The 25,984-nt window shown below is 41.1% G+C and overlaps 1 protein-coding gene across 1 annotated transcript in view; it reads left to right on the top strand.

Moving 5' to 3' along the window:
• The window catches only part of LOC124254780, a 49,361-nt gene that overhangs the window by 10,671 nt on the left and 12,706 nt on the right, over positions 1-25,984 (top strand). The window contains 19 exon segments of the mRNA XM_046688630.1: positions 4,335-4,676; positions 5,475-5,603; positions 6,199-6,393; positions 11,596-11,718; positions 11,720-11,757; positions 12,541-12,656; positions 13,198-13,337; positions 14,650-14,904; positions 15,237-15,282; positions 15,513-15,627; positions 18,229-18,446; positions 18,898-18,979; positions 19,302-19,336; positions 20,088-20,252; positions 20,493-20,623; positions 21,078-22,207; positions 22,480-22,604; positions 22,762-24,788; positions 25,499-25,612. Coding sequence (XP_046544586.1) covers positions 4,398-4,676; positions 5,475-5,603; positions 6,199-6,393; positions 11,596-11,718; positions 11,720-11,757; positions 12,541-12,656; positions 13,198-13,337; positions 14,650-14,904; positions 15,237-15,282; positions 15,513-15,627; positions 18,229-18,446; positions 18,898-18,979; positions 19,302-19,336; positions 20,088-20,252; positions 20,493-20,623; positions 21,078-22,207; positions 22,480-22,604; positions 22,762-24,788; positions 25,499-25,612 — 5,463 coding nt within the window. The 5' untranslated portion in view covers positions 4,335-4,397.

Below are 25,984 nucleotides of genomic sequence, written 5' to 3'. Positions count from 1 at the left end.
TTTACAAACATGTTGTGCATCTTCCAAGTTTTAAAGTTAATTCTACTGAGTTTCATACTTGCCCCAGGGCTTCTAAATTATACTTTCGCTCCTGCTTGGCACTTTATTCTTACGGTTTGGGTCAGGTGGACCTACTTATTGAACAACCCTACAGAGAAAATATCAAGGGCCCCACTGCTGATTACAGAATCAGATAATTAAAGACAGATGTATTCAGATCATTGTTTATGATCTCAACTGCCTGTGAAGAGCAGGGTAAGAATTGGTACATAGCATCAATCCATGCTTGTCTGTTTTGAAAAACTGGTCATATAAAATATGTGTATCTACCCTGAAGATCTGGAATAAAATTGGTCTTCAGCAACCCATACTTGTATCCATGAAGACCTGGGTAGAATTGATCTTCAACAACCTTTGTTTGTCGTAAGTACTGACAAACAAGTATGGCATCATGTATCAGTCAGTATTAAAATAACCATGAATCACAGGTTTGCCTGCACCAGGTCCCAAACACAGCAGTACCACCTACACATCCAACCTGCTGTGCAATAGCTGTGGATTCATCCATAATGGAATTGCATCACAAGACTATGCAGTTCATTGTAGCATCATCAGTTACCAATACATTACAGTCAAAAGACATCACCAATCTCTTTGCAACTGATGGGCGGTGGGGTAGTCTAGTGGTTAAAGCGTCCACTCATCACGACGAAGACCCGGGTTCGAATCCCCACATGGGCACAATGTGTGAAGCCCATTTCTGGTGTCCCCCGCCGTGATATTGCTGGAATATTGCTAAAAGCGGCGTAAAACCATACTTACTCACTCACTCACTTTGCAACTGAAACTAGTTAAATGATTTTTTTACACTCAAGACACAGAATATTGCTTATTGCAAATATGAGTGAGTGAGTTAGGATGATTTTGTGTCTATGTTATATCAAATCTATCAACAACTTAGTTTTTCACTAATATTAACTAGTTTTGACATATATATCTGTTTGTGGACAGTCATCCGCCCCACTGCTGGAAACCATCTGAAACCAGATTTCTCTTTGTAATTGGTCTCGGTCTGAAAGGATATGTTGACAGGGCAGATCACGATGGAAGAATAGAAATCGCCTGACCTAGTTTACTAGTATGTGTAGTTTTTCCTCTGAACACAAACTGATTGAAGGCCTTTGAAAGCTGCCATCAACATGGATAAATATTGGTAAGGACAGCGTTAAAATCTCTTTAGACTATTTTTGCCACAAAGAGTTGTGGAGGTTTGGTTGTGTTGATCACAATCTTGATGTTTAATTGTTTGTGTCAAGACGTATTAAGTATGCATTATGTAGATATTAATTACTGACAGACAAACTACTCGGGAAAGTCCTCTAGTGCAAATGTGGTCATTTCTCATAAGTGTTTTTTAATGTTCAGTTTATAAACCAAGCAGACTTATTAGCACCAATTTCAGCTCACATTAGTGCCTCAGCCATCGTATGTCAGCTAATGGTGCTAATGTTGTGTTTTTCATGTGGTAGTCAGTATATATTTCCCCTGAAAATCTCATTTAAACATCCAAACTGTCATAATTTCCTTCCCTTATTATGAGTGGCCGAGAGGTACGAGGTGCTGCAATTTTCTTTAATGCTTTCTTCCAAATCTGTGTCAGGATTAGTGAGTCATTGTCATCCATGAAAGTGTATAGTTCGGAAAGAACAGTTTTTTGGTTAACACTATTTTGCTAAAGGGGTCGTATGCAAGGGTATTACAGATACTTTTGCATACAGAAACGTACCCTACCCAAAATCAGAATGCAGATATGTACCCTACCCAAAATCAGAATGCAGATATGTACCCTACCCAAAATCAGAATGTAGATATGTACCCTACCCAAAATCAGAATGCAGATATGTACCCTACCCAAAATCAGAATGCAGATATGTACCCTACCCAAAATCAGAATGCAGATATGTACCCTACCCAAAATCAGAATGCAGAAACGTACCCTACCCAAAATCAGAATGCAGATATGTACCCTACCCAAAATCAGAAAACAGAAACGTACCCTAGCCAAAATCAGAATGCAGAAAATCAGAGATGCAGATATGTACCCTAGCCAAAATCAGAAAGCAAGATATGTACCCTAGCCAAAATCAGAATGCAGAAGCGTACCCTAGCCAAAATCAGAATGCAGATATGTACCCTAGCCAAAATGCAGATGTGTAAAAAAATCAGAAACAGAAGAGCATTCTCTAGCCAAAATCAGAAAACAGAAACGTACCCTAGCCAAAATCAGAATGCAGAAATGTACCCTAGCCAAAATCAGAATGCAGAAATGTACCCTAGCCAAAATCAGAATACAGAAATGTACCCTAGGAAGAATCCATTTCGCATTTTGAGTTTTTCTTGATCAGAACTGTCATACAGTTGTATTAGATGCATTCTATTGTGTTGTAAAAGAGACGACCATGCACAGCAACGAATATTTTGCGATGCACAATCACTCGCAATCAGTTGAACGGGAACAACTAAACATGGTTTCTATTTAGGTTCAGGGTACTGGGTACGTTTCTGAATTTTGACTTTGTTTAGGGTAGGTTTCTGTATACATAAATGTACCTGGGGTACATATCTGTAGAACCTGTGATGACAGTGACCCCTTCAGCATAAGTAGGTCAGTTGACAAGAAGTGGATTGTCATGTTCTCTGTCCAACTGACCAGCAAATTCACAATCTCTGATTGCAGTATTTTACAGATCCACTGACCAACTGACTGACAAATTAGGTCTTGTTTCAGGTTAAGTCAATACCTCAGAGTTGAGGACAAAGGGACATTACTCTGAGTGGCATGTAGACATGCTGTGTTTGTTTGCCCTGCGTGTACCTGGAGCAGGTTCTAGTGTCTTGTCCTGATCAATACTGTCTGGCTGGTAGTGGGGCAGGTGTAGTTGTACAAGTAGATCTTTTATTGAGGAGAGGTAAATAAACTTCACACATTCCTGTGCCTGAATAGTCGTGAATCAAGCTGGGTAGTGTTTGTTGACTGACATCCAGTCTTACAGTGACAGGACTGACTGGTAGGTTACAGTTTTAGATTTGCTGCGGTTTTTATCATATGAAGAGAATCATTAATGTCTGTGTAATGTTTTCATTAGTATATACCCGTGAAGGTCCGGGTTAGAATGAACCTTCAGTGACCCATGCTTGTCGTAAGAGGCGACTAACGGGATCGGGTGGTCAGGCTCGCTGGCTTGGTTGACACATGTCATCGGATCCCAGTTGCGCAGATCGATGCTCATGCTGTTGATCACTGGAATATCTGGTCCAGACTTGAATATTTACAGACCGCCACCATATAGCTAGAATATTGCTGCGTGTGGCGTAAAACTTAACTCACTCACTCACTCATATCATTGGTATGACTGGATAAGCTCACTATGTAGGTAATCAGTTTGTTGTGACCACACTGAGCATTATTCCCAGGTATATGGGGCTTGGGGTGTGGGTGTAGTGGTGGATGGGTGGGGATGGGTGTGTGTGTGGTGTGGTGGTGGTTGTTATAGTCAGTTCTTATAATGTAATATTTAATCAAATCTAAGCCTGTGATATATAATGTAATTTATCAAAGTTTGTGTTTGTGCAGGAATGCATATATAAATTACCTGTATCGTACTGCATGTTCATATTATATTACTTCATAAATATACATTATTTTATGGGTCCTGATCAAGTGTTGCATCTTGTCATCACAAAATGGCGTGAATTATTCACAATTTCATGTCACAAAGCATAATACATAGAAACTCCAGAAGACTGTACTGATGTGCTTTTGTCTGGATCACATTGAAGATATATATTATATAATATTGATCTGAATGTTTCTACACAGTGTTGTTACTTATGAATGGCAGTATAGAATTTGTGGGGCGGTGGGGTAGCCTAGTGGTTAAAGCGTTGGCTCGTCACGCCGAATACCCGGGTTCGAATCCCCACATGGGTAAAATGTGTGAAGCCCATTTCTGGTGTCCCCCGCCGTGATGTTGCTGGAATATTGCTAAAAGCGGCGTAAAACGAAACTCAGTCAGTCAGTATAGAATATGTGCTCATGCTTTAACTATAATAGTTGAAGGCAAAACTGATTTATTACACTACACATGGCGGCAGAGCAAACTTTGATATCATCGCAACTGTATGTCTTGATGTCAATTGATCCATATTAGATTAGATATTTTAACGAGTACAGAATTTGAAGGTTGTTACAAGGTGGGGAGTGTCACATTATTAGCAACGAAATATGCCGTATGCATGCCATCAGACGATTACAACCCGGTCTGTTTTTGCAGCGCACTGTGACGAGAGTTCCGCCACCACTACATGAGGATGAAGAGCCAGAGGGGGGAATCTACATGATGCCAGAGTCTTCAGAGTTGCAGAACAACCAAAACAGTCCCATGGCGCCATCGGTTCGTCTGCCATCACCAACACGAGCCATCATACAGGGCGGTAGCTCTGGGAGAGGCAATGGGTCAGGAAGTGTTATTGGTCAGTTGTCATCATCGTCTTACTCCAATGTGGCAGCAGCACAAAGGAGGAACCGCCTCAACTCGGCCAAGTATTATGACATCGCATCCACCATTCTTGCAGGAGGACCTGACTTTGATGAACTGTTTCTGGCTGCGGCTAGGGTGGGTCTAAGAAAATTGTTCTGTTGTTTCTTTTGCTCACCTGATTGGAAGTCATTTGAACTCATGTCAAAGTCTTCCAGACAAACATATATTGGCATCATTGTCTGAGAACATCTTTAACTCAGAAACTTCTGGATCCATGAAGCTGAAATTTCACTTGTTTGTCTCAACAATAATGACTCACAAATTTGTGAGGTGAGGTGAGGTGAAATTGGGTTTAACGTCGTGCTTGAGAATATTTTGCTCATATGACGACGTGCATGCGTGTGTATGTGTATGTGCGGCTGCTTGTACTAGCCCAGACTGAAGCTGGTTTTATAGTGCTAGCCCACTGAGATACCACACCGCAGTGAAGCATGAATACCCCACTCAGACACAGTATACTGACTCCGATCCGACCAGTCCTGGTTGTACCCATTAATGCCGAGCGCCAGGCAGGGACCAACAAGTACCATATTTTAACGTCTTTTGGTATGACGCGGTCGGGGATCGAACCCGCGACCTTCCGCTCTCTGGGCCGATGCTCTAACCACTACACCACGGAGGCGGTCCCACAAATTTGTACAAGGGTAACACTTGACAAGTGAGTGAGGTGTACACTCTTAACTGCGGCATGGTATCTCAGTGAGCTAGCACTATAAAACCAGCTTAAGTCTAGGCTAGTACAAGCAGCCACACATACACACAAATGCACGTCATTATATGAGCGAAATATTAGTAAGTCCGACGTTAAACCCCATTTCACCTCACCTCTGGCTGATCACAGGTATATGTCACAATACTAGATCTGTATTCCAGGATGGGGAGTATGACAAGATTGAGCACTTCCTCCAGGGACGAAGTGATGTCATCATCAGCATCGATGCCAAGGACAAGCGGACTGGAAATACACCCCTCATCTGGGCAGCCAAGAAGGGGCACACAAAGGTCTGTAACAGTTACCGTCATTGTAACATGGAGATAAATAGATACTGGACTCAGTTACTCATCATTGTAAACCAAAAGTCACTGTGTTCTTTAATCTGATTGGTTGAAAAATGTGATCAAATGGTATTCGATTCCTGGAAATTCGCTCACACCATTGTATTGTTACGTCGTCAGCTGAGATGACATCATTCAAATCATATTGTGACGTAAAGTCCGAATGACGTCACAAATGAGCAGTTCTAGATGCTACCATGGGAGACAGCCGAAACGGCCGGCTGATGACATTGCACTGCTGTACCCGTACTCTATGTCAATGAGTGCAGACACAAAAACGATGTGTGGACCTTTTGGTTTACTTTTGTGTTTACAATGTCGATAAACATCATGTGTTGGCCAATTTCGGGTGTTATTGAGTATTTGAAGCGGGAATATTCCATTTGAAACCTCCGGCTTAAAATACTCAATAACACCTGGAAATTGGCCAACACATGATGTTTATCTCCTAAGTGTTACCTATTCACATCTGCTGTGCAGATATTATCCACTCCTGTGGGGAAAGAAGGAATTTGTTTTTGAACGTCTTCATCCCTTGTAGATCGTACAACTACTGCTGAAGCATGGCGCCGATCCAACCCTGCGGAACTATGAAGGCCAGGTGGCAGTGGAGGTGGCGTCAACTTCCATCAAGACGATCATCCTAGATTCTGTGGAGAAGACCACAGAGTCGTCACATCGACTGTTACTCCAGGCTGCATGGCAGGGAAACATCAAAATTGTCCGAAAGTTGCTGGTGAGTTTACTGTCCATTTCCAGTCTAGACATCACAGTTGCTGGAGACCCATGAAGACCCAAGTTAGAATTGGTCTTCAGTAACCCATGTTTGTCGTAATAGGTAACTAACGGGATCGGGTGGTCAGGCTCGCTCACTTGACTAAAACATATCATCGTATCCCAATTGTGTAGATCGATCATTATGCTGGTAATCATTGGTCACTGGATTGTCTGGTCCAGACCACGCCATATAGCTGGAATATTGTTGAGTGCAGTGTTAAACAACAACAAACAAAAAACAAAAAACACAGGTCAATTGCATAGATCGATGCTCATGCTGTTGATCACTGGATTGTCTGGTCCAGACCACGCCATATAGCTGGAATATTGTTGAGTCGATTAAACAAAACAAAAAACACAGGTCAATTGCCATATGCTCAGCTGTTGAATTATTGTTGATTTGTTTATTTACAGACCGCCGCCATATAGCTGGAATATTGCTGAGTGCAGCGTTAAACAACAAACCAACCAAATCAAACAGTTGTTGGATTTTTAAGTGTGGCCTTGGTTAAGGTCCAGGGTGCCAACCAACCAACAAACCAACCTTAACGCTATAACTGTCGTAAGTCTATGTTAAGGTATGGGGGTTATGATCACCTTAACGCTAAGATTGATTTGTACAATGTCACCCAGTTCTGAAAATTTTGGTTGGGACTAAACATACATGGTGGTATATTAGATGAGTGAGTGAGTTTAGTTTTATTCCAACTATATGTTGGTGGTCTGTAAATAATTGAATCTGGACCAGACAATCCAGTTATCAACAGCATGAGTTGTACATTAAAACATTACCACTTCTTAACTATATGATTTAATCAATATTAGAAACATTTGATTTTATCAGTGTGATTGCGACATGGGTAAACATTTATCACATTTCATCCAAGCAATAACTGTCTGTAAGTTCCTGGTAGTGTCCGTTTTCTAGTCTGTCTCAATAAAGGTAACTGAGAAAAGCCTTGCATGAAGCAGGCACAGTTCCCCACTATTTGATTTACAATCCTGACTTTGTGTTAGTTCTCCAGGTGGGTCTGGAGCCGGTGATATTGTCGATAGTGTGGGTCCTACGTTCATGAGAAGGATTACCATGCTATAAACACCTGTCAATATCCCTTGTTACTCTCTTGACATGTGTCAATATCACTAGACTAATAAATAATGTCAATGTACGGCTGTCGGAGAAAGCTGATAACGTCATTGGGGGCCACGCTACTCTGTCTTTCTGAGTTTATGGCTTTTGTTCTCAAGTTTGAATGTAATGATGTTGTAGTATGTATACAGTATAATGTGTAATGTTGATTTTAGAAGATCATTCAACGTAATGTATACCGCTCAAAAGAAGTTAAAGAACAGATTTTTATAGTACAGTAAACAGGTTTATAACAAACATGCTTAGAATGAACTGACGGATATAACAAGCTGACTTGCTTGTCCAGACCATTGCTGTGTATTTTATTCTAAGGCCAGACCAATTTTATTTCTTGTTTTATGGACTTTTGTCCCCAGAAAACCTAAAGGCAGAAGGGGAATTTTTTTTAATCCTTTTAAATCCTCAAAATATTTTACTTTTGGCAATTTATGAAGTATATATGGGGCAAAAAACAATCTAAAAATATTTTTCTTCTAAGTTTTTCGTTTTTGGCCAATAAAAATATTAGGATTTTATTTTTTGAGCAGGGAACAATTAATTTTAGTTTTTTTTCTTATTCTTAAAAAAGTATGACCAGCGAATCCGTAAAACAAGAAATCTAATTGGTCTGGCCTAAATATGTGAAACAAACTATAGTTATAATGAGCCAAACTTGAGTTTGTTAGACAGACAGACAGAGAGACACACAGACAGACACACAGACAGACAGACAAGTATTTTATTAAAGTGTCACATGAAAAGTACAATAGGTATTATCAAAGTATTTAAAATAGTTATATAAAACTCATTCAGCCATAATTTGCTTATGAGACACTAACATTTAGAACTTATGAAATATAGAAAAGCAAATTACAAAATGGAATATTAAATGAACAAAATATAAAAAAACTTAGTGAGAATATACAACCACTATGTTTAAATGGTATAGCATATAAATCATATAAGAGCACTACATAATATAATACAGTAAATAGTGCTGAACATAATGTTAGAAAGTATGTAATGGTTTAAGTCGGTGCATGTAAATTGCATCTTAAAAATATTTGTGTTGTATTATTAGCCAACATATGTACAATATAAATTATTTTCAAAATTCATTGATTTAATGAACAAAGTATTTCTATCATTTATAACAATATCATTAAAAGTATAATAGGAGGCTAACAGATCGTATGTAAGATCAACATATAATTTGCACTCACACAGGAAATGAATTTCATTTACAACATTCTCACAAAAGGGGCAAGCTCTCAAATTGATAGGTGTAGGGGGCTTACAACGACGTCTGGTTTCGTTATGCAGCTGGAGGGGGAACCACATCGAAGTCGTGTTAGAGTCTTTCGTTTCTGTCGAGACATGATAGACTTAACATGATAGACTTAACATAAAATTCCATTTCAACATCTTTTTAATACAGCCTATATGTTCTTAGGGACCGTTCATAATTTATGGCTAGTGGGGGTGATGATTTTAAGGGGGGGTCACCCATTTTGTTCTGGGGAGGTAGGGGTGTCATCAATTTTGTACACATGCTTCTAGGTGTGTGTGTGTGTGTGTGTGTGTGTGAGAGAGAGAGAGAGAGAGAGAGAGAGAGAGAGAGAGAGAGAGAGAGAGAGAGAGAGAGAGAGAGAGAGAGAGAGAGAGAGAGAGAGCAATTTTGTACATAAAAATATTTAAGAATTATGCTTTGAAATATGGGAAGGATGAGGGGGGTCATTGACTTTTTACATAAATTTGTACGTAAATTTTAGGGGGCGTCGTTCACATTTTACATGCTTCTCCATAAAAATTATCATCACCCCCTCTAGCCATTAATTATTAACGGTCCCTTAGTTTATTTCTGTTACAATCGTAGTTTACTGCATTATAGTTAGTGTGTCATACCATGACAGATTAATGACAGATTAAGTGAGGAAATATGGAAGAATTGAATGTTTGTTTTGTTTGGAGTAGTATTTGTTCACATTTAGTGGGTGTGGCTAAATTTTTTACATTTATTTGGAAACCAGTAACTGTTTATCCAAACATGTTTATGATAAACATACTTTACTGTACGTCTGTAATACTCAATAGAAGTTAAGGATGTCCAGATTGTGTATATGTTATTATAGTTAAACTGTCATACCGTGACAGGTCTCCACAGACTTCCCACAAAGTACGGAACACCCCTGTGCTCGACTTCTACTTCATCATATTTTCTTTCTATATATGCTGACTTTTTATAATCGTAGTTTCCTTAATTACTTCCCACATTGTGACAACTATGTATAGCACTGACATTTAACAGTTGTAGGTTCTCTGTGAGATTCCCTGTGTCCCCATATAAACCTGCCCAGGTGTGTCAGAGACTTATCAATCGATCTGGTCGCGGTCGTTCATTCCAATCACTCATTGACTGTGGCAGATTATCAATAAATCCATTGTCAGGGAGAAAATAGCCAATGGGGCAACTCCTCCTGGCTGAGGTCATCGGATATAGATCCTTTACAGATGATAGATTTGACTGCTATTTTTAGATCCTTCGTGATTTGACTTAAGCATCAGCTAGACTTGGTAAAAGAAGCATTATGCTATCGGGAAATCTAGAAATATGATCATATGTTGCTGGTGTTTTGTTCTTGATTATGACTGACTTGTACTCAAATGTTCTTGGTTATACTAGAACACAAAGGACATTCACTGACGTTTCAGCATAGAAAACTGAAACAGGAAAAACAGGAGAGTGAAATAGCTAAAAGTTCATCAATAGCGTAAACTGATATGATAATTCTGATAGTGGTGCCCCTTGAAAATCAGGATTAGAATCGGTCTTTATCAACCCTTGTTCATCCAGGTTAGAACTGGTTTTCAGAAATCCATAATTGTTATAAGAGGTTACTCACAAAATTTTGTGATCAGGCAAGGTTGATATATCTGTGTAGATCAGAGCTTATGATATCAATCTCTGAAATGCATAGTCCAGACATGGTTATGTACAAACTGCAGTCATATCCATCCATCCATCCATCCATCCATCCATCCATCCATCCATCCATCCAAATCCATCAAACAAATGAACGAACGAACAAACATTAGGATGGTATTTATATATAAAACACATGTAGCACATTCTCCCTCATTAGGCAAATCACTTGAAACATGCCTCTGTTCACCCAGCAGTGAATGGGTACCGTTTAGGATAAGATGGTTATGTGAATCTTCTACCATCTCATAGGGAACTGTGAGTGTATTCTCCTCAGGGAGCTGAGAATGAAAGTTAAGTGCCTATTGATCCATAGATTGGAGGTATCATGGTGTAAGAGCATTTGAGCAGTTTTAAGATTTCGCTCTACCAATTTATAATATGTTTATAATGCCAAGCAGGGGTTAGATTTGTGTAAGAGAGACCATGCTAGAAGTATACAATGGTCACCAAAGCAGCAGTTGACCACTGTCTGTTTACAGAGTTGTTACTGGGCATAATAATGATCATGATTTTGAAAGATTTTTATTGTATTTTGTGTATTTTATTGTTGTTTATTGCCGGTACTCCAGGTATATGCCAGGTGCGTGTAAAATTCAGATCAGGACCAGACAAACCAGTGATTCATATTTTGAACACCATCCATAATCTGTAAGAGTACGCTCAGGGGTGGAAATAACTTTAAAATTGCTAGTGTACTCCGGTACAGTGGCACATGTAAAATCACTTGCCCTGATAATTGTCCCACTATACCGTCCGTTTTCTTGTTGATATTTTAAATAAACAACATAACTGATATTGGAAAGTCAACTGGACACCGGTGCAGTGTGATATACAAATTTGCTTGCCCGACAGAAAAAAACACTGGACTCAGGCGTCGGGCAATGGGTCATTTCTACCCCTGACGCTGACATGTGACCAATCACATCACAGAGCCTGGTCAGCTGATTGTTTTATTTACATCATATGACAAACAAAGGTAGTTCTGGACCTAACTCCAAGGGACTAGTTTATCGTATTATCAATATATCTATTTCCTGTATTTGTAGCGCGAGAACAAGGTGAAGGATGTCAACTGCCAGAATGCTGAGGGGTTAACTCCGCTGTTGCTGGCAACACGAGACAGCCAGTTGTTCGAGCGGTTGTCACTGCAGCTGAATCGGTCATACAGTCCCAGTAGAAGTCATACAGGAGTTACTGGCATACAGAGCGTGAGTGTCATCATCGAGCTAACTGGATATAAGTGTCATGGCTGGCTAACATAACATAATTGTCACTGTGTGGCTAAAAGTGTCTCTATCTTGCTAACTGAACAGAGGTGTCATCATATGGCTAACGGAGTGTTAGAGGGTAATACTGTTACTATCTGCAACCATAGCCAAGTGTCATCATCTCGCAAACAGAGCGTAAGTGTCATCATGTGGCTAATTTAGCCTAAGTGTTACTGCGTAGCAAACATAGCCTTAGTATCATCATCTTTCTAACGGAGTGTAATTGTCATCATCTGGCTAACTTAGTGTAAGTGTCGAAACGTTTCCACCAAACAACCATAACACAACATCATAAGTAAATGTTGGCAATTTATGTTGTCTTAGCACCAAGACTACTTTGTAAAAAGTATGAACCGAAAATGTAAGTGTCCTGATGAGAATATTATGATGACTAGTTTCATGACTAGAGTGAGTGAGTGAGTGAGTTGAGTTTTACGCCGCACTCAACAATATTCCAGCTATATGGCGGCGGTCTGTAAATAATCGAGTCTGGACCAGACAATCCAGTGATCAACAGCATGAGCATCGATCTGCGCAATTGGGAACCGATGACGTGTCAACCAAGTCAGTGAGCCTGACCAACCGATCCCGTTAGTCGCCTCTTACGACAAACATAGTCGCCTTTTGTGGCAAGCATGGGTTGCTGAAGACCTATTCTACCCCGGATCTTTACGGGTCTTCATGACTAGAGGTAAAATGTGTAACATTTTTGTATATTTTCAGCGACATCCATGCCAGCGACAGTGATGAGAAGACATGTCTTCATTACGCCTCACATTCCCGGGCCACCCTAGCGCAGTCCCTCGTGGATGTGCTCATCAGGGAGGGGTCAGAACTAGGTATAGAGAATTACATCCATTTCTCATTCAGGCACATATATGTAGCACAGTGTGCATTACGTGGCTCACTAAATGTGTGGAGGCTGATTTAGTTAAAGACGCTGACGGAGCCCAGGACAATAATCAAAGGGTGAAAGTTTGAGAGATTAAGGTAGCCAGGCAGATAGTGTGTTTGGTTGAGCCCAGTCCTGTGAGTTTGTTGCCTGATACATGAGATGTCTATCATGGTGCTATGCAGTGATTGTCTGTTGTATTGCTATAAGCTTCATTTTGAATAGTTAATGTTGTCTTTTTTGGTGGCTCAGTAGTATATGGCTTGTGCTTGTGGATTCCACCAAAGACAGGGACTGCATCTATTGCTATGTTTTGACTTTCTGAGCACAGCCAGAAATACTAAGCTAGTGTTGAGCGCCATCTCACTGCTGAATGTATCATATCATGACACAAGCCAATGTGAGCAAAGAAATAATAATCGTATTAGAACAGGAAGTCAGCATGGATATTTACCACTGTTTTATGACATTTCAATTTTTTTACAGAGTTGCGGAAGACAAGCGTCACTTTATGCCGATCCACTGGGCTTCGCACTCTGGGAACACGAACGTAGTGGTGGCGCTGCTGGATGGGGGGTCAGAGGTCAACTCCAGAGGGTTTGCTGGTCTCACTCCTCTGCACATCACGGTAGGTGTCGCTGTCATTGGTGCCATCTTTATTCCTTGAGGTTCCATTGGTGTTTACAAATTTCTTTATATTTTTGTGATAAGAAATATGTTTTAGTCTTGTAAAATATAGCATTGTTCTCAGGCATCATCGTCACAAAGTCAGCTGCACATTTCTTCTTTTATATCCTTTTTTAAATTTCTTTTGATAAATATGCAGTGTACTGAACCCTGGAAGTGAAATACTGCATATGTGAGATCTAACATAGGTTGCAGTTACTTCCCTTTGTCTCCACACTACTTAACTGTACATCTTGTGTTATGGTCGTGGCAGCAGTTTTTTTTGCTTATTATCCCGTTCACTAATTTGTGATATTTGAAATATTTGCAAAACAGATCTGAGTCGTGATCATGTTCATCGGTTTGTCTCTGCTACTGGGTTTCATCAAAGCAGTGTTAGGACCTTAGTCACCTTTGGCCATCATTAACCTGACATCTACTGCTCAAAGCATAGATAAAGAGGTGTTACTATACCCTGAAACAATGAAGTTGCGGGGGATATAGAAACGAGTTCCGTCCGTGCGTCCGTCACACTTGTCCAAAGCGTATCTCCTAAACTATTTGTGATAGCTTAACCAAACTTGGTTCACATGTCAACCATGATCCCTAGATATGCCTTTTGGGGGTTAGACCCAGATATAAGTTTTATTTTTTGCTGTTTCCATGGAAACATTGCTTAGGCTGTGACTATGAGGATGTCATCTTGTCCGAAGCATATCTCCTAAACTATTCATGATAGCTTAACCAATCTTGGTACACATGTCCACCATTATCCCTAGATGTGCGTTTTGGGGTTTAGACCCAGATATGATTTTTTTGCGGTTTCCATGGAAACGTGACTTAGGCTGTGAGGATGTCATTTTGTCCAGAGCAGATCTCCTAAACTATATATGCTAGCTTCATCAAACGGTACACACATGAAGCATGATCCATTGATGTGCAATTTGATGGTTAGACCCAGATATGAATTCTATTTTTTGCGGTTTCCGTGGAAACGTGACTTAGGCTGTGACTATGAGGATGTCATCTTGTTGCATTTCCATGCCAACAAGTTAGGCTTCAACTGAATTTGGTGGTAGTGCTCCTTTCTGGAGCAGATCTTAAAAACCTTTCAGTACTCTCCTTCCACTTTGCTATATACCCTCCAAAACATTTGACATTATCATACCTAGTAGACATATTCATAAAGAGTATTTTGCAGTTGCGGGGTATATTGATGACTTTGTCTATGATGACTGTATTTCACTAGGTTGTTGAGTGGTCGTGTTTTACAGGCCCACAATGACCACAACAAGACAGCGGTGGCGTTGTTGGAGCGAGGTGCAGATGTGACCGTCACTGATGACCGTGGACTGACCGCTGTAGATCTGGCCAAGACGAGGAAGATGAAGACAACTCTGAAGGAGGCCTGGGCGGAGCAGACGCACAAGAAACAGACGACCACACTGGCACCTGTCCGCGCCCCGAGTCGTGACGAATCTCGTATGGAGGATAGTGGGAAGAGAAGAAAGGGAGAAGTTATTTTTGATGTAAGGGAATTTGTCTTGTGACCAAAGCATTCAAGTGTGAGATAAAGAATTATGTAAGGGAGATAACTCCTATTCTACAACAATGCAGCAATGACTATTACAAAGAGTATTTTGTCTGAAATTCAGGCGCATGTTATTTTGTTTACTTCCTGTTTTGAAATGAACATAAAGTTAGTACAGAAAATACATGAGCATTGTTGTTGCAATGCTAAATTTATGTACTTTTCATTTAAGCAAGAAAAATTTATATTTATCTTTCTACCTTAGAAAGAATTACCTTGGACGATTGTTTATAAACCAATGTTGTACGAGAACTTAATTTTGATATTCAGGGTCTGATAACATCGCCTCTACCATCCAAGGCTGGCCCTGTGTCAAGTAAGTACAGAGTTGTCAGTTGTTTTTTCATATAGCAGGATCTGCCCTGGCATCTAGAAACTTTTATTTATCTTAGAGCTGCTTCCAGGCTTGATGTTTCCTATCCTCTCAGAGAGGGCTGAACATATCATTATTATTTCAAGTCCAATAATGACAGTATGAGTACCGATCCTGTTGTTCCTAGAAATGTCCTGCGTCTTGTATAACTGTGGAATGTCTGTTTCGCTCAGGGCCAACACTTAGTCGATCTCTGAGCAATGCTGACAAGGCGAGGATAGCAGAACAACAGATGATGAAGGAGATTGATTCTGGCAGGTTCACACCAACACCAACACCAACACCAAAGTAAGTTGTCATAGTAGACTCCTCTGAAGATCCGGGTTAGAACTGGCACTCAGCATTCCATGTTTGTTCAGGGCTCCAGATAACTTTTGGGGGTGTGAGTGTACTTACACATCATATTGCAAGTGGAGGTGTACTGAGAATTTTGAAGGAGTACTGACATGTTTTTGTGTGAGCGAGTTGGTGATGTGGTTTGTCTGGACGATTCATCGATCACTATTTCCAACCATGTATTTGTATTTGAAGACGCGTGAGAAATAACTGAGCGACCGTGTGATGCGCGAAATGTCAGGTCCGACTGGATATAAATCGGAACCGTGTAGTTTTTAGCCACTCGAAAATAGTGACGTTGCATGGCAAATCATGTGATTCCTACTGTCGGGGAGTTTTCCTCATGTGTCTCTAGATTTCCATTTCACGATACATACGGAAATTAAATGAAGGCGATACAAAGGTATTTATGTGCGTACCGCGATAAACTTAGCTCTCTTATATTATGACTGTCCTTCACTAGTTGTTTTGTGGTCGTGTTTCACAGACCCACAATGACCACAGTTTGCTCTCTCTATGATGACTGTCCTTCACTGAGTTGTTGAGTGGTCATGTTTTGCAGGCCCACAATGACCACAGTTTGCTCTCTCTATGATGACTGTCCTTCACTGGAGTTGTTGAGTGGTCGTGTTTTGCAGGCCCACAATGACCACAGTTTGCTCTCTCTATGATGACCATCCTTCACTAAGTTGTTTTGTGGTCGTGTTTTACAGACCCACAATGACCACAGTTTGCTCTCTCTTTGATGACTGTCCTTCACTGAGTTGTTGAGTGGTTGTGTTTTGCAGGCCCACAATGACCACAGTTTGCTCTCTCTATGATGACCATCCTTCACTAAGTTGTTTTGTGGTCGTGTTTTACAGACCCACAATGACCACAGTTTGCTCTCTATGATGACTGTCCTTCACTGAGTTGTTGAGTGGTCGTGTTTTGCAGGCCCACAATGACCACAGTTAGCTCTCTATGATGACCATCCTTCACTAAGTTGTTGAGTGATCGTGTTTTGCAGGCCCACAATGACCACAGTTTGCTCTCTCTATGATGACCATCCTTCACTAAGTTGTTGAGTGGTCGTGTTTTGCAGGCCCACAATGACCACAGTTTGCTCTCTCTTCTATGATGACTGTATTTCACTAGGTTGTTGAGTGGTCGTGTTTTACAGGCCCACAATGACCACAACAAGACAGCGGTGGCGTTGTTGGAGCGAGGTGCAGATGTGACCGTCACTGATGACCGTGGACTGACCGCTGTAGATCTGGCCAAGACGAGGAAGATGAAGACAACTCTGAAGGAGGCCTGGGCGGAGCAGACGCACAAGAAACAGACGACCACACTGGCACCTGTCCGCGCCCCGAGTCGTGACGAATCTCGTATGGAGGATAGTGGGAAGAGAAGAAAGGGAGAAGTTATTTTTGATGTAAGGGAATTTGTCTTGTGACCAAAGCATTCAAGTGTGAGATAAAGAATTATGTAAGGGAGATAACTCCTATTCTACAACAATGCAGCAATGACTATTACAAAGAGTATTTTGTCTGAAATTCAGGCGCATGTTATTTTGTTTACTTCCTGTTTTGAAATGAACATAAAGTTAGTACAGAAAATACATGAGCATTGTTGTTGCAATGCTAAATTTATGTACTTTTCATTTAAGCAAGAAAAATTTATATTTATCTTTCTACCTTAGAAAGAATTACCTTGGACGATTGTTTATAAACCAATGTTGTACGAGAACTTAATTTTGATATTCAGGGTCTGATAACATCGCCTCTACCATCCAAGGCTGGCCCTGTGTCAAGTAAGTACAGAGTTGTCAGTTGTTTTTTCATATAGCAGGATCTGCCCTGGCATCTAGAAACTTTTATTTATCTTAGAGCTGCTTCCAGGCTTGATGTTTCCTATCCTCTCAGAGAGGGCTGAACATATCATTATTATTTCAAGTCCAATAATGACAGTATGAGTACCGATCCTGTTGTTCCTAGAAATGTCCTGCGTCTTGTATAACTGTGGAATGTCTGTTTCGCTCAGGGCCAACACTTAGTCGATCTCTGAGCAATGCTGACAAGGCGAGGATAGCAGAACAACAGATGATGAAGGAGATTGATTCTGGCAGGTTCACACCAACACCAACACCAACACCAAAGTAAGTTGTCATAGTAGACTCCTCTGAAGATCCGGGTTAGAACTGGCACTCAGCATTCCATGTTTGTTCAGGGCTCCAGATAACTTTTGGGGTGTGAGTGTGTACTTACACATCATGTCATTGTAAGTGGAGGTGTACTGAGAATTTTGAAGGAGTACTGACATGTTTTGTGTGAGCGAAGTTGGTGATGTGGTTTGTCTGGATGGCATTCATCAATCACTATTTCCAACCATGTATTTGTATTGATGACCCTTGTTATCTGATGAAGTGGGTATGTGTGGCTTACTAACTAGGGGTCTGCAATGTTCTGATGGTCATTAGATGTCAGGTCAGAGACTGGATCTATAAATCGGAACCGTGTTCTTTAGCCACTTGAATCATAAGAAACATAGTGACGTAAATCTTGATTCCAGAGAAAATGTTAGAAGACTTGGGACTTTAAGAGGAAGTGCCAAAACATCAACTCTGCCCAAGGTAGGGACCGGGTCATCAGGTCCCCACTCCAGCCCTGACCGTGTGTCCCCACTGTCCCCGACCGGGAGGAAGAGCTCCCTAGAGGATGTAGATGTCAGGAGATCTCTGGAGGATCTCCGGCCTGGGGGTGTCAGGAGGTCCAAGTCTCTCAAGCTGGGTAAGAGATGCCTGACTCTCCTGTGAGAGAGAGAGAGAGACTGACTGACTGAGTTTGGTTTAACGCCGCTTTTAGCAATATTCCAGCAACATCACGGCGGTGGACACCATAAATGGGCTTCACACATTGTACCCATGTGGGGATTCGAACCCGGGTCTTCGGCGTGACGGGCCAACGCTTTAACCACTAAGAGGAGAGGAGAGGGAGAGAGAGCCTGTTAGATGGACACATTGGCTATTGAAGCTATGTTCGACTTATCTGAAACTTTGGTTGTATTGCTGTCCTATGTCTGAGGTAACTGAGATAAGACTTTCATTTCTTCTTCTTTTATGTTTTATTCCACATGACATGCAACATGGATCCAATGTTCATACCCAACCCAGTCTGAAATCATTGAAATTTCAGCTTTTTCTATTCAGTAAATAGAATCAGTACATATTTTCTGTTTCAGGAAATATAAGTGAGAGGAAACGAATCACTCCGACGTCAACAAGTGATGTGACACAGGAGGAGTTTTGTGTACTGAACAACAGGTAACAGTCAGTAACATACAGCCATCATGGGGCTTCCAGGTCTCCACCAACCTGTCTTCTTTGAGATATGGTGGACATGACTGATTGGCTGCCCATGCTTTTCGTCTCCGGTTTGTGTAGTCAAGATTATACTGGAATATTGCTGAGGACTGTGTTAACAAAGAAATGAGAGTCAAGAGATGGGACTTAGATATGATAAATACCATGGGGAATGTTCTAGGGTGAACACGATGTTGTACATGCATTCTGATATTTACATGCTGATTGTCAGCTATATGATGTTCAGGTTTCATGACACTAATCATCACTGCTTCCTCTGCAGGGTGTCTCAGTACATAATCATCATGAGATGCTCCAGTACCACATGAGATGCCGTCACGGGGGAGACATCGCAGAACAGGGTCAGATCCTTTCATCCCACCAATTCTTGCTGACTTAGCCAAATCATGTGATAACTATCTTCCACGGAGAGGTAAATAACAATGATTTTTATTAGCTTCTATGCACTGTATTTGTGGTACTGTTTTATCCTGATCCTAGCTGATGGAGTCTGTTCAATTCTATACATGGCACTCTATTACTGGTGTTCCCTACTGTGATTACCAGTTAATTGTCCTCTTCCTCATTTTGAAACTGTATGAATAAAATTTAGTCTAATTCAATTAATATTTGATTTAAGTTAATTGCAGTCATTTCACATGTTGTCATACTGTTGTCATTGTTTCAACTGTTGATGTAGAGGTGTTATAACACACATTACAGTCCTTATCATGAGGGGTTCATTGGTTAAAGTATCTACTTGTCCAACTTAAGGACTGGGTTTGATTCCAAACTTGGGTCAGTATGTGAACACGTCATTTCTTTGTGTCTCCAGCCGGTTTTTGAAACAGACCGCCACAAAACTGGAATATTTTGAAAAACTAACTCTCTCATCTTAAGGACTGGGTTTGATTCCAAACATGGGTCAGTATATGAAACGCATTCTTTGTGTAATATGTATTTGTTAACTGTATAATATGTATGTGTTAACTGCATGATGCTGAAGAAGCCTACAACCAGCAAATCCCCTTGGGTAAGTACTGGATCCATCACTGATCTCTGTCTCCAGGAAGGTCACTGTCAAACAGTGAAGAGTATGACCTTGATGAACAAATGAGGATGACCCCATTACGGACTCCGCTTGAGAGGGAGATGACCAATCTAAACATCCCCACAACCATTCCTGAAGTCCTCACACCTCGTACCACCACCAGTGCTGTTTTTGTCGACATAGGTAAGATCATAATGATCAGTTCATAATTGCTTTGAGAGCATCAATTATCAATATGAATATTGAGGATGGTGAAGTTAGTTTATGTTTTCGTTTTGTTCAACTTAACAAGATGCAAACCGTGGCTTGATTCAAGGACAGATGATCAGCCTCCATCCCAACTCCATCAATATGACTATCGAGGGTGATGAAGTTAATTTATGTTTTTGTTTTGTTAAGACACAACCCGTGGTTCGCCTCCAGCACAGCTGATCAGCCTTTATCCCAACTCCTCCAATGTGCTGCCACCCACACCGACCTTCATCACCCAGAAGTCCTACAGCATCCTAGATGCCAAACTTGTCCACAATACAAAGGAAGGGGACTCATCCAAGGTAATCACCAGGATGTGTAGATTCCACCCCAGTAGTTCCATGATGATGATGATGTATATGTTTGTAGCACACCAAATCTATCAACGGTTTAAGCAAGTTAAATGAGTGATATGAATAAAACATTTTCAGGAGCCTGAAATTAATAAAAAAAAATGTATCATATCTTTTTAAAAAGGGTGCCTGTTTATTTGGACACGGCTAAACTAAGTGTTGCAGTCAAATGTATTCTCAAATTTAGAATTGAAGAAGGTGGATTTCATTTAAATCAGATCTTTCCACTGTTATTATTTCTCTGTCAAAATATGACAGACCCTCTTCAGGAGGCAGGATCTTTCCCTGCCCTTTCAAAATGTAGGCTGCACAAAGGAGCATAAATCAGGTGCGAGTTTTCTTAAATAGTTCAAACACTGATGTTACCACTATGAAGAGAGTACATCATCACCTTCTCTTTCAGGAATGTTCTCCAAGGTCAGATGAAGATCTGCCCAGGATCCCAAACGAGCAGGTGCGTCTGGCTCTCAGCAACCCCTATGAGCTGTTGCGAAGTCGCTCACTGCTGAAGGAGGAGTTTGTCATCGATGAGAGTCGGCCCAAGGACCCCCTCCTCCACTCATCAGGGAGTGACCCCACGTCCAGTGCCAGCAGCCTGTCCTCTTCCCCAAGGGATAACAGTGTCAACATCCTCATCCTCAACAAAACAGGGAAAAGTGTCAAGGAGTATCATTCCCCATTGTCTAAAGTTGGTCGCTACAGTATCAGTGGTCCTAACAATAATGTAGGAGAACGATTCCGGAATAAAGTCACTCGGAGTAGGAGCTTATCAAACACGCCCAGTAGATCAAAATCAGATGAGAGATTGTCTGAAATGCAGAAAGTGGGCGTATCGGGAAATGTTTTGAAAAAGCCAGTTTATAAGCAGCAAAGTTTGGATTCTGCGGTGCAATCCAAAAATAGAAACACTGGTTCAAATAAGAACAATTCCAAGACAGGGGTGGATCATAATATGAATAAATGTGTTGTGCCAGATAATGAAAATGCTGATGTCCCGAAAGAATGTGATAATTCTGTCAAAGCTTCTTCTGTAAGTGGTGGATGTGATAAAACTTGTGCAGTGACAGATTCAAATCTGAAGTCAAATCAGCCAAATACCATGAACAGTGCCAGTACAAGACAGCCAAATACAAAACAGGGTAGCAATCAAAGAGTGAGTAGCTCTTGTGGTATTTCAAAGAAAGCTCAAAGTACTTCTTCAGCTAGGTCATCTACAGGAGATCAGAATGTACCGAAGATTGTTAGAAATGCTAAGACACCTCAAGGCAGTAGTGTCAACCAAAAAGCATCTCCACTGCGCTCCAGCACTGGGTCCACATCATCCAAAGCAGCAAGCGTTGGAGTAATAAGTTCAGCAGCAGACTGCAAAAACTGTTCAATTAACCCTCCTCCCAGTTCACATGACACAAATGCAGTGACAGTAACTGTTAATTCCGTATCAGAAAATCTTCCCAAGGATGTATTATCAGTTTCAAAAACCTCTTCTACTAAAGAAATAAATTCAACATCAACATCCACCAAACCTGCAGTAAGGTGTGTATCCAGAGGAAATTCTACCCCAGTCAACCAGACAAAGCATCTTCAGTGCAGTCATCAGCAATAAAAGCCAAAGTTCCTCCACAAAAACCAAACACAGCCTCATCCAAGACAAGAGCCACACCTTCAGCAACATCAGCCTCAGTATCTGTTCCTTCAAAATCAGTTGCTTCAACAACTGTGTCTGTGTGTAAAACATCTATGAAAGAGTCCAACTCTGTGTGTAACACTGTGTCTTGTCCAACTAAGCATTCTATTGCTGTTTCCAGCAACCGTGTGCAAACTACATCAAATCCTTCCTGTTCTGTCTCATCACCAAACCAACTCAAGTCTGACTCGAGTTCTCAGGGTGCTGCCAAGGTGCTTACACCAAAACCTGTGCCAAAGTTGGAAAGTCCAATAAAATCTCTTAGATCTCCTTCCGATAGCCAGCTGAACGTTAAGAGCAATATCAAGCATAAGGATAATAACATGAGAAAATCAGACAGTTGGAGATATGTTAAACCATGTCCAGAAAATGAAGAACCTCTTGTGAGAATCTCCCTTACCAGGGCAAGGTCCTAAGCCTCATATATATGAACCTGGCTGTATGGGGTCAGCTGTTGTAATGCAAACACCAGTCATAGTGAATCCATTTGAGAACTGGGTACAACCTGAGATTGTTATTACATCACGGACATTAGGTGATGACCATAACAATTTCGGGTTTGCAAAAGGAGGAATTTCTGATGGTTTTGTCATTGGAAAATCCTCTAAAGATGCTACATGTAAGCTTAAGAAAAACAGGAATGTGAAAAGTGCTAAGAAAACTAAGGACACTAAAAGACCAGTTTCGGGTGGTCAAAGACAAAGTTCTGGTCGTCGAAGAGGTGCAAAGAGTCAAGATTCTAAAACCAGTGAGCAGTCAGAAAACGGACGTGTTAAAAGTGGCAAATCTAGCAAAAGGGTGAAGTCTGGTCGAAAACGTAAAAAGGATTTGGAAACTGAAGCATTGAAATCCAATGCAGCAAAAGCGGATGTAGCTCTTATATCTGGCATTGGATGGCATGTTGCAGCAGGTTGCAATGACACATCTGATGTGAAAGTTGCAGCTAATCTGTTTTGTTCTGACTCAGAGGATTCTGACATTGAAGTTATCAACCCTGAAGAAAACTGCTTTAAACTTCTAACTGCCAGAACTGAGGGTGCAGTGAGCCCTGGCACACCAAGGTTCCAGGAAATAAAACCAGCAGCGGAAGTCAGAATTCCTCTTCCTGTGATGAGTCATGATGGCTTTCCTCCAATGAATCTTGACATGACCCAAGAAGTGTTTCCTGCACCTGTGACCAATCCGACATCTTTTGCAGCCAACAGTGCTGAAGAAGAAGCTGGGAATTACACAAATGAATTTGATGACATAACAAATGCTCTCCACAAGGAGATAATGTTGGGTAAATTGACTCCAATACCTGAATCTCCTTCTGTGTCACATAGTGTTCAGGCAGCTATCAATAGGTTTGATCAGACTGTGAAGGAGGACCAGTTGAATAAGATGCTGGGCATCACAGCTGGTGAGTCACTGTCCAGTCAACAAGCTGAAGCTTTGAGACAAGCAAAGAATGATTCCTGTACTTCAGCAGATTCAAGAATCCGGAGATCAGGATCTTTGAGAAAAGAGGTTTTGACACATGAGTCAACTAAAGCCAGAGTTAAGGCTGCAGGTAAAACAGAAAGCCCTGGGTCAGCTTCTAAGAAAACTGTTCCAGGAAAGACAGTGGTGAAGAGCAAAGCAAGTAGTTCTGGCATCAAAGGAGGCACTTCAAATGGGAAAGTCAGCAAAGAAAACCTAAACCTGAACCTTCACAAGGAGGAACCTCAGAAGTCTGCATCTCCGAAGAAAGATGAAACCATGGAAATTGTGGTGAAGGATAATGATGATCATGGCAAAGATGTTAGACGAGAAAGAAAGTTTTCTGAGTCTAAGAAGGAAGATGAAGCGATAGATGAGGCTATCGAAGAAATTCTGAACGCCACAGGAAACTCGCTATCATCGACTCTAAGGTCGAACAACAATAATAGATCTTTAAATAGTACGCTGACTGAAGCAGACACAAATGTTCTCAGGAGACTTCAGAATAATGAGTCGATGTTCCATGCCAAAACTGCTGATAAGGATGATGTGAGACATTCTGACAGCTATGCACAGGACACTAACCCTAACCTACTCAAAGTATTCCATGCAGAAAATTTCAACCTTGGGTCAAAGGTCAAGGCCATGATAGATGCTGGTGCTGAACCTTCAAAGGTCAAGGCCATGATAGATGCTGATGAAGAGGCAAAGCAGCTTGCCAAGGTCATGAACTCTTTCAGACATATGGAGCTCCATGCAGGAGGTGCTGGAGGGTCTGTACGCTTGTCAAAGGACACACCCAGAAAACACAACTCTGTGCCTAGACCTGAAGGCAGCTCTGATGGTCCAAGCATGACTCATAAGCCTCCTTCAGGGCGACCTTCATCAGCAGGAGGTCTTCGTAAAGGGAGGTTTCATGAGATGAAGGCTAGCACATCAAGAATGCAAGGAAACCAGCCGTCTGTTGAGGTAAATGCATTATTTTTCAGAGTTTCAAAATAAACTTAAAACTTACTATTCTTGTCAAAGAAAAGTTCAATTCAAGGAAGAATTTTCCTGTGGCCATTTTCATGAACCATTAGATAAAGACAACTATGTAGCAGGTCATTTTCGTGGTCAAGTGAAAATAAATCCAATTTCTTTCGCTGGGTTTCTGATGGGAGTGTTCACTTATCATACCAAAGACCTGAGTTTGATCTCATCATTGGTACCATATATGAAGCCTATCTTAATGTCAACTACGTCTTGGTGTATTGCTATAAAGCAGTGTAAAACCATTATCTCTCCCTCACGATGTAATGTTTGAAAGGTGTATTCGAAGAAAGTGGGAAATTGCCTAATGAGTGGATAAACCACTTTCCCACTTTCATTTTGTGAGTGGGTTAGATAGCTGACTTTGTGTGCTGGTGATTAGGTGGATGACTTTGAGAGCGTGGGTTTGAATACCAGAGTGGACTCAACCTAAGAAAAAAGTACTAGAATCTGTACTTCACTGAGAAAGTGCAATTTCAAATATAGCATACGTTACATTTGACCACTTTCTAAATGGCATGGTGTATTCATAACAAAACCAGGTTTCAATTTCTTGCATGAATCCCAATTTTCCTGCTCCCCTCCCTGTGTGATGGTGGAATATTCCAGAACACAGTGTAAAACCAAACTCACTTGTTACCTTTCAGCAGCACGATGAGCCATCCATAGTCCAACAGGAGATTGAAGTTCTGGAGAAGTTGTCTGAAGCAGTAGCTGCTGAAGTTCCTGATCCTAATCTTGCCAACACATCAGATGGAGAGGTGAGGTGTTCCAGCAGGAGAGCACCTCTCAAACAGCACTTCGTGGCAAAACCAAGTGTCTAACACTCTAATGTGTAGTTTCTTTGCCAGTATGTCATTACCTACAGCATAAAGTGAAATGCTTTTGTCATATTAAGTGCACTAGAGATTTCATGCATAAGGAGTCTTATGACTTGGCAGTCTGTCTTTGTGTTATTGTTGACAATCAGTGCTATGTTTTAAAGATCTTAGATACCAGTGTCTACCAGAGACACTTGTGCCACGAGCCTCCCGTCCACTCGTTATCTTTGAAACCATCTTCCACCTGAGACACTGGTGGATGAATGTGGTGTCTTGGTTACCAAGGAAACCATCTTCAGTGGTGGATGAAGA

Source organism: Haliotis rubra, unplaced genomic scaffold, assembly GCF_003918875.1.
Source record: "Haliotis rubra isolate DU_JTF1 unplaced genomic scaffold, ASM391887v1 Scf582, whole genome shotgun sequence".
NCBI lineage: Eukaryota > Metazoa > Mollusca > Gastropoda > Lepetellida > Haliotidae > Haliotis > Haliotis rubra.
Note: the sequence above shows the minus strand (reverse complement) of the source record. Positions and strands in the feature narration are given on the sequence as shown.